This window comes from Myotis myotis, unplaced genomic scaffold (assembly GCF_014108235.1).
Source record: "Myotis myotis isolate mMyoMyo1 unplaced genomic scaffold, mMyoMyo1.p scaffold_m19_p_2, whole genome shotgun sequence".
Classification (NCBI taxonomy): Eukaryota; Metazoa; Chordata; class Mammalia; order Chiroptera; family Vespertilionidae; genus Myotis; species Myotis myotis.
This window is the reverse complement of record NW_023416324.1, coordinates 70,484,794-70,500,420: the sequence shown is the minus strand read 5'-3', so window position 1 is coordinate 70,500,420 and position 15,627 is coordinate 70,484,794. Positions and strand designations below refer to the sequence as shown.

Genomic DNA, 15,627 nt, shown 5'->3' with positions numbered 1-15,627 from the left:
CGATCAGGGGTTGGGGTGCCGCCCTCTATCACCCACAGAACAGGGTCGATCAGGGGGTTGGGGTGCCGCCACTGTCACACTAAGGGCAGGGCCGATGGGGAGGTTATGGCTCTACCCCATCACACACAGAGCAGGACCTGTGGAGGGGGGGGGGGGTTGGGGCGCCGCCCTCTATCATTCACAGAGCAGGGCCGATCAGGGGGTTGGGGAGCTCCCCCCTATCAGGCACAGAGCAGGGCTGATCAGGGGGTTGGGGCACCTTCCCCTGTCACGAACAGAGCAGGGCTGATAGGGAGGTTGTGGCCCCGCCCCCTGTCACACACAGAGCCACAAGGCGATCGGGGTTTGGGCGCTGCCCCCTGTCACACTGATCCGGTGCCAGGAGGCCTCTAGGCTCTGCTGATCCCACTGCTGGGAGGCATATATAGGATAGAGGCCTGGTGCATGGGTGGGTGCCGGCTGGTTTGCCCTGAAGGGTGTCCTGGATCAGGGTGGGGGTCCCCACTGGGGTGCCTGGCCAGCCTGGGTGAGGGGATGATGGCTGTTTGTAGCTGATCACACACCGTTCAGGGTGGGGGTCCCCACTGGGGTGCCTGGCCAGTCTGGGTGAGGGGCTGAGGGCTGTTTTCAGGCTGGCGGGTGACTGAAGCTCCCAACCGCTCCTTTTTTTCTTTTTCTTTTTTTTTATTCTGGGCCACCTTTAGCTCTGGCTCCAGCTCTGAGGCCTCTGCTGCTGAAAGCAGGTATCTGGTTTGTTTGGGTTCTATAATCGAAACACTGTATCAACTCCAGCTCTGAGATCCCGGCGGGCTGAAAGCAGGTTTCTGGGGTTCTGTTTAGCTTCTATATTTGTATCAATGTTTCAAACTGCAAGCTCAGAGGCCGGCAAGGCAGGCGGGGAATGTTGGTTTCCTCCGTCACTGAAGCAAGCAAGCCTCATGTTAGCTTCAAGCTGCCTGGCTGCTGGCCGCCATCTTGGCTGTCAGTTAACTTGCATATCGCCCTGATTAGCCAATGGGAAGGGTAGCGGACATACGGCTAATTACCATGTTTTCTTTTATTAGATAGGACTAGAGGCCCAGTGCACGAAATTCGTACACTTGTGGGGGGTGGTCCCTTAGCCCGGCCTGTGCCCTCTCACAGTCTGGGAGCCCTCGGGGGATGTCCGACTGATGGCTTTGGCCCCGCGGGAGCAGGCCAAGTTGGTCAGTTGGACATCCTTAGCACTGCTGTGGAGGCGGGAGAGGCTCCTGCCACCGCCGCTGCACTTGCCAGCCATGAGCCCGGCTTCTGGCTGAGCAGCACTCCCCCTGTGGGAGTGAGTACACTGACTTCCAAGGGGCAGCTCTTGCATTGAGTGCCTGCCCCCTGTTGGTCAGTTCACATCATAGTGACCGGTGGTTCTGCCATTTGGTTGATTTGCATATTAGCCTTTTATTATATAGGATGTCTTTCAGCTGGATTTATTGTATATATACCTGCTTAGGGTGATATGAATTATGATGGACTAGAGGCTTGGTGTATGAAATTCATGCATGGGGCAGGGGTCCCTCAGCCCGGCCTGCGCCCTCTCGCAATCCAAGACCCCTCGGGGGATGTCAGGCCTAAACCGGCAATCGGACATCCCTCTCACAAGCCAGGATGTTGTCTGCACCAGTGACCATACTTTTCATACAGGTGAAAGGCATCTTGCTGTTGTATGGGCAGCTGCATTTTTTTGCCCTGATTATAAAAAGTCGTACATAACATGATCCTTCTGAGGCAGTAGTACCGTTTTCCCCATCTTATGGGTGGAAAAACTGAAGCAGAGAGAAGTTAAGTAATTGGCTTTGTCATGCTGCATCTCAGTGTTAGAGTAGCCTTGCCAGGTTTTAATTTTTAAATCTAAGAGACTGTTCCCAATATGCAGGGTAGGGTTCCTAGGCCTGGCTGGCAATCAGGGCCATCTGTGGGGCGACCGGCGGGCAGGGCAATCAGGGCTTATGGCTGGCACCCGCCTTGGCTGGTGACCTGGCACCACCTGCTGGCCGGCCCTGCCCCCTGATCACCCCTGCCGGTCGCCCCCTTCCCCGGGGTGGTAGGGGGGAGCAGTGCGTGTCATAGTGACTGGTTGTTCTGCTGGTCGTTCTGCCGTGGTCGATTTGCATATTGGGTTTTATTATGTAGAATATTTGAACATATGTATAATTCATTGAGCCCTACAAAGAAGAGGGATCTTAAAGGTTTTTCTAGTCTTGATTGCCTACTTTTAAAACAGAAACACATCTTCAACCAATTCTTGACATTTGGATCTTATAATTGCTTTTATTATAGCCATTGGTAGGGAATATACTCCTTTAGGCATTCTATTCTATTTATAAATAGTTCTATCCAATTGAAAATTGTACCTTGAATCTATCTCACTGTTAACTCAACTGTTCATCATAATTTTGTTCCTTTAGAACTAGACCTTATCCTGTAAAAATACTCTTCAGTTGTTTGAAGACAGACATCATGGGTCTCATTACATCTTATTTATGTAAAGCAAACAGTTTGTTTTTTTAATTATTAGTCATGTTACAGGATTTCTCTGTCCTCATCACATAATGGACATGTTTGACTTTCTTTTTTTTTAAATTCTTTTTTTTTTTTTTAATATTTTTTATTGATTTTTTACAGAGAAGAACGAGAGGGATAGAGAGTTAGAAACATCGATGAGAGAGAAACATCGACCAGCTGCCTCCTGCACACCTCCTACTGGGGATGTGCTTGCAACCAAGGTACATGCCCTTGACCGGAATCGAACCTGGGACCTTTCAGTCCGCAGGCCGATGCTCTATCCACTGAGCCAAACCGGTTTGGCCATGTTTGACTTTCTTGGCTTTAAATGTTTTTTACTACAACCCCAATAAAGAATACATTTTCTATCTCAACTGAATATAAACATACATATCGAAATATGTAAGTACATAGTTTTTGAACAAAAATTTCATAAGACAATATATCTTTACACTAATATCTTCTCTTCTCTTAATTTAAAAAATGCTAGTGTTATCCGTTACATTGTTTTATCCAATCTGTAGTTTGGAACACACTATTTTAGTTTATTAATGTTGCAGAATTAAAACAGTTTCCAAAAGCTGGATAATCATTGCTAAAACAGATTTTACCTTTATCACCTCAAAGAGAATATCCTGATGGTGATTACTAAGAAAAAGTTTACAGGATTGTCAAGTTATTGGTAATGAGTACTGTAAAACTAAAATACACGTAACTTTTATTTTTATCCTCAGGTGGCGACAGACAAGGTTGCGGAAAAGCTGAGTTCTACTCTCTCATGGGTGAAGAACACAGTATCATACACAGTCAATCAGATGGCCAGTCAGGTGGCAAGCCCATCTACTTCATTACACACTACATCCTCATCTACCACATTATCAACGCCAGCCCTTTCACCATCTTCCCCGTCACAGCTGAGTCCAGACGACTTAGAACTCCTGGCTAAACTGGAGGAACAAAATAGGTGAGTGAGGTTGTTTGTCTTTTTTCTCTCCAACTTTCATACAAACTCAACCATTTACTCATATTAAGAATGTTTATTTTTTATTTTTTGGCTTATTGTTTATCAAAATTACTTAAAAGTATTCAAGTCTGTTTTGGAAGAGTTGATCTTAAACCAAAGTTGGACTAAAATTTTCTTCTGGCTAACATAGCTTTATATATTTCTTCTTTTTTAAAAATATCACCATTTATCCCCCTATACTCTCTTCCACCTCTACCTACCCACTCCCTATATATTTATTTTCTTAGTATAGAATATTCCCTAAATTCTTCCTGAATATTAGAAAAAAATTTAAAGGCAAATAAAACCACCATTTTTAAAATTTTTAATATTTTTTTGTTAATTCTCACCTGAGAATATTTTTCCATTGATTTTTAGAGAGAGTGGAAGGGAGAGGGAGAGACAGAGAGAGAGAAACATTGATGTGAGAGAGACAACATTGATTGGTTACCTCCTGCAAGCACCCCGACCAGGGCAGGTCATGGAACCTGTAAGCAAGGTACATACATGCTCTTGACCAGAATCAAATTGGGACCCTTCAGTCCACAGACCGACACTCTGTCCACTGAGCCAAACCAGTTAGGGCAAAACTACCATTTTTGTTTTAAACAAAATAGTCCCCTCTGGTTATGTCATAAAATAATTTAATCAGGATGGATATCTGATATGCGTTTTAGAGTGGGAAATCTCTTCATAAGTTTATTCATGGAAGGCAAAGTATCCTTTTCTGTTGATGAATATGAAATAGTTGTTTACTCTGCTAGAAATGTGTGCTCTGGACTCTGTGTGTCATTTTACTCTATTACTAGTGGCCCGGTGCATGAATTCGTGCACATTGAAAGGAAATTAATTAGAAGAAATATTTTAATATCACTATTCACCCTTTCTCTATAAATAGAAGTGTCAACCAAATTCACAATTGATACTGACAAATCGAAACACACGCATGCTATTGGTGCCAGTGAGAGCTTTATATGTATTGCACATGCGTGGGTCACCTTAGTCTTTTATATGTATAGAATAAACTTGCTTAATTAGACCTGCTTTCTGATTTAGCTAAATTTTTTCCAGCCCAGTGAAGCACCCCAACTTCTCTTTTAGGTAACTGTCAGCAACACAGCAGTAAATATCAACATGAAGCAGATTATGATTGTAGATCACACAGGGAAAACAAAGGGTGAAATATTTAACTACAGCAGTGTTTGACTATATTCTGTGCAGTGAGAAAACCTGATGTCATTTTCAAAGTCCACCATTTCTTACTTCTTTTCAGTCAGGTCAAGTTTCTAAGCTTTCTAAATCTGTTTTCTGGCTAGTGAAAAGAAAATAAGATTCCACCAAGTCTCCTATCTACCTACAGTGGGGCCTTGACTTATGAGTTTAATTCGTTCTGAGACCGAGCTTGTTAAAGAGCTCGTTAACTGAAATTACTCTATCAACTCAATGCAAAAAATCAGCTGAGAGACAGCTGGTATCTCAAAAAACTCGTTAGTTGGGACACTCGTAAGTCAAGGCCCCACTGTACTTACTCCAGGACTTCTGTGAAGATCACATGAGATGAGGCATGGGAAAACGCTTCACAGACATTTGGTTAAAGTGTACAATGTTTGCACCTGGCTATAAAGCAAGTCATGTTCCTAGGCTGAAGAAACTCCAAGGAGGCTAGTTGCTAGGGAGAGGAAGCGGGCGTTGCTATGTGATGTTATTACCTGGCGCCCACAGCCACTGTTTCCAGGCTGGCTGGGCTGTGGGCCACATTTTGTGCCATGGGGTCTTGGCAGCGTTGGCTGCGATTTGGTGGGTGTCGCTCCAGGGTGGTGATGGGGCCTGTGTCCCACTTGGGGGAAGCCGAGTGTTGCTTTGTCGGCACCAGGTCCTCGGTGCCATTTCTTTGTAAATGGCCAGTGCATATCACAGCAGCTCCTGCATTGAGTGTCTTCCCCCTGGTGGGCAGTGCACATCATAGCGACCAGTTGGACAGTCGGAGAAACACTTAGCATATTAGCCTTTTATATATATAGATTATCAAAAGCTCTTTAGGGCATCAGCCAAAAAGGAATTATTAGAAGAGCATCCTTTTGTGTTTAGTCAAGATATATATTACCACTCACTTTAAGCATAATAGCAGAGATAATTTCTAGCAGCTTTTTTGATATATAATTGACATAATAAAAAATTATACTTAATAAGGTACACAGTTTGATGTATATATATATATACATATATATATATATATATATATATATATATATATATACTGTAAAATTATCACCAAAGAAAAAAAATTATCACCAAAATCAAGAAAATGAATGTATCCATTATCCAGCTTCCCATCTCCAGGAAGCCATTGATAATGCTTTCAAACTAGTTTAGTTTGCATTTTCTAGAATTTTATAGAAATGGAATCATACACTATGTACTCTATTTAAAAAATATTTTTATTGATATTTAGAGAGAGCAAGAAGGGGGGAGAGAGAGAGAAACAATGTGAGAGGGAAACACCATTGGCTGCCTCCTGTACGCCCCCTACTGGGGATCAGACCCTCAACCAGGCATGTGCCCTCAATGGGAATTGAACCAGCGACCTCTTGGTGCACTGGATGACACCCAACCAACTGAACTACACCAGCCAGGGCACTCTGTACTCTTTTTAAATGGATTATTTCACTCAGCATAATTATTTGGAGATTCACCCATATGAATAGAGAAAGACAAGTACCATATGATTAAATTTATATGTAGAGTCAAATGAACAAAATAAAGAAGGAAAATAGAGACTCAAAGATAGAGAGAACAGATTGACATCTGTCAGAAGGGAGGGGAGTTGGAGGACTTGGTGAAAAAGGTGAAGGGATTAATCAAAACAAAAAACAACAACTCAGAGACACAAACAACTGTATGGGGAGTACCAAAGGTCAAGGGGGGTTGGGAGAGGTAGAATAGGATAAAGGGGAGATTAGTGGTTTTGAAAGGAGACTTGATTTTGGGTGGTGAACATGCAAAACAATATATAGATTTTGTATTATAGAATTGTTATATCTGAAACCTATATAATTTTATTAACCAGTGTTACATAAATAAATTCAATAAAAATTAAAACATTTTTCAAAAAAAAAGTACAGACATTTGTATTGTTGTATAATTTCATTTCTACTGGGCACATACCTAGTGATGGATAACTGGTTCATGTAGTAGGTGTGTATTTAACTGTCAGTCTGTTTTCCATACGGCTATACTTTTTCATGTTCTCACTATTAGCTTATAAACATTTCCTCTACATCCTTGCCAGCACTTGGTGCTGAGAGTCTTTACTTTTAGCCATTTTAGTAGGTATTGATATCTTGTTTTTTAAAAAAAATTTATTTCTCAATTACAATTGACGTACAATATTATATTAGTTTCAGGTGTACAACACAGTGATTAGACATGTATATACCTCACAAAGTACACCCCAATAAGGGGTACCCATCTGACACCACACATTATTATTGCAATATTATTGACTGTGTTCCCTATACTGTACTTTATATCCCTATGACTTTTTATACTGGTAGAAGTTTGTACTACCTAATCCCTTGCATGATTTCACTCATTTCCCCAACCCCCTTTCCATTTGGCAACCATCAATTTGTTCTCTGTATTTATTAGTGTTTTTTTACCTTTTTTTTAAGATTCCCATATAAACAAAATCATACTGGTATTTGTCTTTCTCTGTCTGACTTATTTTACTTAGCATAATACCTGAAAGCCTATCCATGTTGTCACAAATGGTAAGATTTCATTCTTTTTTTTGGCTGAGTAATATTTTATAGTATACAGCTACCAGTCTTTCTTATCCAGAAGTCTGTTGATAGACATTTAGGTTACTTCCGTATCTTGGCTATTGTAAATAAGCTGCAGTTAACACAGGGGTGCATATATCTTTTTGAAGTAGTGTTTTGCATTTCTTTGGGTAAATATCCAGTGAAATTGCTGGGTCATATAGTAGTTCTAATTTTTTGAGGAACTTCCATTCTGTTTTCTGTAGTAGCTATACCAATTTACAGTCTCGCCAACAGTGCATAAGGGTTTTCTTTTCTCCACATCCTCACCAATACTTGTATTTTATTGATTTATTGATGATAGCTATTCTGAGAGGTGTGAGATGTTATCTCATTGTGATTTTAATTTGCATTTCCCTGGTGATTAGTGATGAGCATCTTTTCATATGTGAGTTGGCCAATTGTATGCTCTCTTTGGGGAAATGTCTATTCAGATCTTCTGCTCATTTGTTAATCAGATTGTTTGCTTTTTTGGTGTTAACTTGTTTGAGTTCCATATGTATTTTGGATATTATACCTTTCCGATATATCATTTGTGAATATCTTCTCCCATTTAGTAGGTTGTCTTTATTTTTTTAAGTTTTTAGTTTGATGTTGTCCCATTTGCTTATTTTTTCTTTTATTTCCATTGCTTGGGGAGTCAGCTTTAAAAAGATATTGCTAAGAGCAATGTCAAAGAGTTTATTGTGTATGTTTTTCCTCCTAGGTGTTTTATGGTTTCAGGTCTTACATTTAAGTCTTTATTTTGAGTTTGCATTGCAACCATTTATTCCTCTGCCCTCCCTCTTCCCTTCCCCCTCTTCAGTTATTGGAACCCAGAATCCATGAGAAGGATTTTTGTGTAGAGAATGGGTGGATGTAATGACATCTTTTTTTTTGCCTTACGTGAACAATCCTGGTGGGAAAACACATCTCTCTGACTCTAGTAAAAAATAAAATGACAGGGAGCATTTGAGGTCTTGCTCCCCAGCTTATGTCATCAGTTTTACTCAAACTCTTAAGAATTCTCAAAAAAAAAAAAAAAAAGATGAACACTGAGATCTTGCTTTCCTACTCCCTGTTCTCCCCTAATACCCCAGTAACCTATTAAGTCCAAGGAAAAATTGTAAGAATAATTAGTTAAATTTTCTCTGAGCACTTCTGTGGTTCGTAGTGTAAATATGCAAGTTATATATGTAAATATTATGAGACACAACTACTTTTAATGTGGCGAGCGGCTACAGTGTTTGGACAGGTTCAAGCCTCGGACTAATGAGAGGGCATAGTCCTCTCATTGCCATGTGCAAGTCCCAGCTTGGAGGGCAGAGCCCTCCCAGCACAATTATAGCCAAGAGCTATGGTTGCAAGCTTGAACCTATGGTCCGAACGCGTGGCCCCACGTGTCTGAGTAATGTGGGTTTGACAGAGTTCAGGTGCATGTAATTGAGTAGCATCGAAACTCATGAAACCTTGTAAACATCTTGACCACGCCCTTACTTTGCCTCGTGGAATCTGTCTATAAAATAAAGACATGGCTTGTAGTCTGTGGCGCTGTCTCTCCATCCGGGAGCAGCGTCCCACCCAGACCCAGCTTTCTTCTCTTGTCTGTCTTTTCTCCATCCTTCACCGCCCCCTCTCAGGGTCACGAAACCAGGCTGAGCTGGCTCGGCACATAAGGTGCCCTGGGGCTGAGTATGCCATGGCTATGCTGGCTCGCCACATTTTAACAGGGGAGATGCTTTCTTTTAGTATTTTTCCTTCTCTTCTCCAAATGTAGATGAATCTCTGGTTATATTACTTAACTCTTTTTGATTCAGAAAGTATAAAAATGGTAGTATTTTAGAAAATGAAAATGAGAAACATGAAAATACCAAATTATATAATTATACTTTTTCCTTCCTATAATTTTACTGCAGTTACCATTTTTGAAAAATAAGTACTTGTGGCAGTCCCAGAAAGATGTGAAGAAATGGTTCGATACAATGTCAAAGATCTGTTTGATGAAGGTTAATAATTTATAGCCTTAAAATTGAAATGGGACAGTTATTTTTTCAAAATACAAAGAATTCGTATTCTTGGCTTTGTAGAGATGGATTTAAGGAGGTATGGTTCAAGTGTAATTAAGGAAATGAATGTTGCTGATTTAATTTTTGAGTGGGCCATTATCTGCATGGTTTAAAAGTTTGGCTTTGTAACCATAATTGTTTCCTTTTACATTCTATTATTTGATGCAGATTTTGCTTTTTAGCAGGTTTTGGGGGTTGAGATTGGAGGATGAGGAAATGGAAAGGGTTGTTTTAAACTAAAGTAAATGCATTTTATTTTTTAATATGTAAACGAATGTTTGAAACTTTATATCTTTGTACTTTTTATTTTTGATATGCTAAGCTGGAATGTTTTAAACTTTATATATCTTTATACTATCCATTATGGTAGTCACTGGCCATATGTGACAAATGAGCACCTCAGATTTGACTGATCTAAATTGCAATATGCTCTGAGTAAAATATACACCAGGTTTTGAAGAGTTGATTTAAAAAAAATCTCATAATTAAAAATTTTCATTACATGTCAAAATATTTTGCCTGTACTTGATAAAATATTAAAATGAATTTAATCTGTTTCATTTTACTTTAAATGCAGCTACTGGAACATTTAAAATTATATAAAACGCTCGCATTATATTTCTGTTGGAAAATGCTGACTTAGATCATCTTTAATTTTGTATTTACCACTATAGCATTGTTACCTCAGTTTTCCTGAGCATATCTCTGTAACATAGCCATGAACATTAAGATAGTAAAAACAGGTATTTTTAAGTCTCTGTGTTAAAAATATATGTATTTTTAATCATAGAAGAGGCCTTTAGATTTTCACTCAAACTCTTAGTTCTTTTTCTTTTCTTTGAGGATTGTTTAACATTTTTTATTAGTTGTCAGATTTCTGGAGGCATATGATGATATAATTAATTAAAATAATTTATTGTTCTATTCTTTAAGTTGCAACTAGCTTAGCTTCATATCATCTCTTTTTAAATTAAAAAGTCCAGCAGTTAAATCTGCTTGGAATCTATACATATAAAAGCCTAAGTGACCAGATGACCGTTGGACTGTCTGACCAGTAGCTATAATGCACACTGACCACCAGGGGGCAGATGCTCAACGCAGGAGCTGCCAAGCTTCAGTTCTTGGGTGATGTACCTGGAACCAGAGAGGAGGGAGCCCGATTCTGGGGTGCGTCACCCGAGAACTGCCCTCTTGTAATCTGGGACCCCTTGGGGGATGTCAGAGAGCCAGTTTCGGCCCAGTCCCCACAGGCCAGGCTGAGGGACTCCACCGGTGCACAAATCTCTAGCCCATTGGCTCCCCACTTCGGGTCTGGCTCCCCACCGGGTCTCTAGCCCATTGCAGAGGTTGTGGGTCTGGCCCTTACAGAAACTTTTTCACTCGATTAGCTAAATGATGAGATGTGCAGGACCTACTGGCTGTAGCCCCGACGTCTGGCGCCCACACCAGCCCATCCGCTTAATATCCATTTCCAGTGGAGGCAGTGAATTTTACCCCTACTACTCTCAGCTGGGAAACTGGCTGCGGCTTCCCTCCTTCCTGGTGGACAGTAGCGCCGGCGGGCAACCTCTGGGGAGGGAAGGAGGTGAAGGAGCAGCTCAGGTGGAAGAAGGAAGTTTTCCCACCGCCACAGGACTCTGCCTGGGTGGAAGGGGCTGGGCAGGAGGCTGACATTGAGCAGGGTCCTGCCCTAGGCTGATTAGATTCCAAGCTAAGTAAATCCTGTTTGCTAAATTGCATTTTGCAGCTAAATGCCCACAAGTCCTCAGTTACCACCAAACTTAGGGTAAAGTGAGATGAAAGAAGCGAGACAGATACAGAGAGAAAGTGACATAATATTGGGAGAAGAGAGGAGGGACCCTGATTCTGGGTGCATCACTTGAACCGCCCTCTCACAATATGGGACCCCTTGGGGGATGTCGGAGAGCCGGTTTCAGCCTGATCTCCACAGGGACCCCACCAATGCTCGAATCCATACACCGGACCTCTAGTATCTATATCAGGTAAACTCCATCAGTTTCTGATGGGAGAGGACTGTAAGCTTTTTTTTGTTGTTGTTAATCCTCACCTGAGGATATTTTTTCATTTTTTTTTTTTTTTTTTTTAAGGAGAGTGGAAGAGAGAGGGAAAGACAGAAACATCAATGTGAGAGAAACACATCAATTGGTTGCCTCCCGCACTAATATTTTTGGTGTCATATTTAAGAAGACTTTACCTAACCCCAAATCATGAGGATTTACTCCTATATTTTCTTCTTTAATATGCTTGTTCTTGAACTTCATATAAGTAGAATCATATAGTATGTACTCTCTTTCATCTGTCTTTCACTCAACCTAATGATTATAAGATTCATCCATATTAATGTATATATCAGCAGTTTGTTTCTTTTTATTGCTTAATATTTCAATGAATGAATGTCACAATTTCATCATTTATTTTCTGGATATTTAGGTTGTTTCTGAGTTTTGGCTATTATGAATAAAACTTATATGGACTTTCAACTGCAAGTCTTTTTGTGGACATTTGTTTTCATTTCTCTTGCTGGGTCATATGAAAATGTATTTAAGTTTATAAAGAATTGCCAAAGTGGTTGAATTCTGACATCAAGTTTATGAGTTAGAATAGCTCCCATCCTGGGCAACACTTGGTGTGGTCATTCTAATGTGTCCATAGTGTGGTTTAACTTGCATTTCCTGATGACTAAAGATGTTGAGCACTCAATTGCTTATTGGCCACTTGATTATCTTGTTTTGGAAATTGTCAGTTTAAGTCTTTAACTCATTTAAAAAATGTGTTGTTTGCCTTCTTATTGATTTTAAGAGTTCTGCATATATTCTGGATGCCATCTTTTGTCAGACATATATGTTGAAAAAAATTTTTTCAGTCTGTGGTTTACATTTTTATTTTCCTAACTAGAGGACCGGTATAATCCGGGACCCCTCCGTGGGATGTTGGAGAGCCAGTTTAGGCCCGATCCCTGCAGGCCAGGCCGAGGGACCCCACTGGTGCACGAATCCGTGCACTGGGCCTCTGGTATGAATATAAGGTCTTTGGTTAATCTCTCCCTCATCCCCCCTTCCCTCTGAGATTCATCAATCTGTTCCATGTTTCCATGCCTGTAGTTTCTGCTCCTGCATTGAGTGTCTGCTCCCTGGTGGTCAGTGTGTGTCATAGCTACCAGCTGGCTGGTCAGCTGGTTGGCCAGTTGCTTAGGCTTTTATATATATAGTTGGTATCTTTTAAAGCACTGAGCATTTTAAGTTTGGATTTTTTATTCATTTTTTTCTCTTATGATTAGTATTTCCTTTTGTCCCATTAACAAATTTTGGCCACTCCAAGGTTGTGAAGACTTTTTCCTGTTTTCTTCAAGGACTTTTATAGTTTAGCTTTTATATTTAGCCCTATTGTCCATTTTTAAGTCATGTTTGTATGTCGTGTGAGTTAAGGCATGGACGATATCTTTAAATAATGTTATGTCTTTACTTGAAATATTTCATTTGTAAATATTTCACACAATTTTGTATATGTTATTTCAGTTTCTTCTGAAGGTGAACTGCTTAACCCTTTTCTCTAACCCTATCCATGAATTTCACTTGGCATTTCCTGTCTATACCAAAAGTTGCAATTTGGCAATGTGAGACCTTTCTGGCTCTCTAAAAGCCTTTTGTTTAGGTACCTTTTCATTTATACTTCCATTGTATCTCATAGCTTAGGAAATATCATTATGTTCTTTTTAACTGAATGTCTCTATTGATGGTAGTGATACAGTTAATTATTTGACATATAACAAGCATTCGATGAATAATTAAGTGAAACAAAGAACTTAGTTAAGGGTTATTTTAGTAAAGTTTGTTTCTCTATTTCATTTGGTATTCTTAGGGTTTATAATCATATATAAAATTACATATGTATAATAATTTTTCTATAAGATATGATCCATGGGGGAAAAGTATTTAAAGTCAAAATATCATCATTAATTATGGTTTTTTTAATAAAGAATATTTATGGCAGTAGTTGACCCTTAATTTGACTGCTGTGTACATTTTTCTATTTCTAGCAATATTTGGGACATTTTATTTAAATTATTTTTGTCATGAAAATGTATTATGTTATCCTACCTATGAATAAGGATAGTAGTTGCTCAATTTATATTATTGTTATTGAATAGGACATCTCGAATTTGAAGGTTTTCTAATATGAGGGTTTTCATTTTATTTCAATTCAGTCAGTATTTTATGTACTTTCACTGAGCTAAATGCTTTTAGGGATCTAAAGATGAGTAAGATATAAATCTGTCTCACAAAAGGTATTCCTGTAATCTGCTAAATAGTGTTTGAATCATTTTTTTTTTCTTTATTAGTTTTCAATATATCATAAGTTAGCATTTCAGAAAGCAGTGAGTGGTAGACATGTTCAGTATACAAATAGATGTTTTAGGAACCTTATTTGAATGACATACAATTTACATCTTTATAATGATAGAGCCATATTTTCCAGTCTTTCTTTATAGTTGGTATATATATGAAAGAGATAGTATGGGTTTGATGTTGTGATGAATCCTGGAATAGATCTCTAAACTTATCTCAACCCATCTTTCTACAGATAAGGAAGAAACACAGGGTTCTAAACTCAAAGGCCAGCAGGACTTTCTGAATGGAGAGGTCTCAGTTTAACAGTGCAAGCCCACTGATAAATAACAGCTTTTAGTTGGCCTGAGTTTTTGGGCGATTGAGTGGATAAAAGCTCCTGTTCACTATACCTTGTTGTTCCTGTGCAGGATTATGGGCCTAATTTTGCTCCATCTTATTTTTCAAGAGAATCCAGAATTATACATAAATACAAATGTATGTGTGTATAAAAATTAAATGAAGTCTTTCCAATTTTATTATTCAGTTTTTTTTATAACAAACTGCATGATCCAAACAAAACACTTTTAGTTATTGATTAGTTATACATGGGTGAAGTAAAATGAAAAAAGAGAAGGGATTTGTTTAATTTATGTGATGTTTCCTTACTTTTTTTAGTACTAGACATATTGTAAACATGATAGGATTAGTTCTTCCATAGAATTTGTTATAGCTTTTCCAGGTATAGTTTCTTTTTTCCTGAAGCCCTCTCAACCATTTTTCTCACTAAATTTCTCCAAATTTGAATTTGAATTGGAGATGAAGGGACATTATGATGGGATTAATAGGACTAAAATATTTAACATAATTTACTATTTCAAAATTTGAAATTACTATGCTTAGATGAAAAATACAGCAGTAATTTTATAGATGGCAGCCAAATGTTATTGAAATTATACATATTTTAAAACTATGACTAAATTGCTGTAGTGAAACTCTAAAAGTACCATCATTACTTCATCTAGTATTACTGTGAAATTAGATCTTGAGCAATTTTTAATTATGTTTTAGATTGTTAGAGACGGATAGTAAGTCTTTGAAATCTGTAAATGGGTCAAGAAGAAACAGTGGCTCCTCCCTTGTATCAAGTTCATCAGCTTCTAGCAACCTCAGCCACCTTGAAGAAGATTCTTGGATACTTTGGGGAAGACTTGTTAATGAATGGGAAGATGTGCACAAAAAGAAGGAAAAACACATTAAGGTAAGGTATTTATATTCTTCATTGAAGTTCTTTCTCTTATCCCAAAGGGAATCAGGCATAGATTGATAGAGGATTAAAATTCAGATTCATCTACTTTCCAAGTACTGTAATAATGAAGTGTCCTTTATATGTTTTCATTTATTTGTCCCCATAGAAGTTTTGATTTGTAAATATCAGTTGTTATAGAAGTCTCCTAATTGTAGAAATATATAGGTGAAAATTATTTTAGAGGTAAAATTCTATCGTTTTATAGATTCAGAAATGAAGTTGTGACATCCTTGCATTTTCAGTATGTAACCTTTTTTTTTTTTTTTTTTTTTTTGGTCTGATAACAGCCCTTTATAAGATGATGGTTATTGTACTGCCATTCACAGCTCTGCAGATTATTGAGTCCTTAGTACCTTTAGAGATCATACTTTGAGTGAGATTATAAGAATTTATAACATAGCCCTTCCTTCACCAGCCAGAACAGGATACACCCAAGGGCCAAATCTTAGTATTGGTTAAAAGGTTCCCAAGTCTTATTATAAAACTAGCTTTGTGAATTATAAACTTGGTAAAGGTCTCCCACTCTATTTCAACCCCCAATAAGTCTTCTTTGGTTTTCAAGGTA

The 15,627-nt window shown here is 38.8% G+C and overlaps 1 protein-coding gene across 11 annotated transcripts in view; it reads left to right on the top strand.

Annotated features, from left to right (window-relative positions):
• Positions 1-15,627, top strand: part of EVI5 (ecotropic viral integration site 5) — a 191,844-nt gene that overhangs the window by 25,605 nt on the left and 150,612 nt on the right. For 10 of the 11 annotated variants that reach the window (XM_036352437.1, XM_036352435.1, XM_036352436.1 and 7 more), the window contains exons 2-3: positions 3,273-3,502; positions 14,825-15,014. In XM_036352437.1, coding sequence (XP_036208330.1) covers positions 3,354-3,502; positions 14,825-15,014 — 339 coding nt within the window. In that variant the 5' untranslated portion in view covers positions 3,273-3,353. Of the gene's footprint in view, positions 1-3,272; positions 3,503-14,009; positions 14,252-14,824; positions 15,015-15,627 lie in introns of those variants that run through there. The other variant, XM_036352445.1, reaches the window with a different exon arrangement.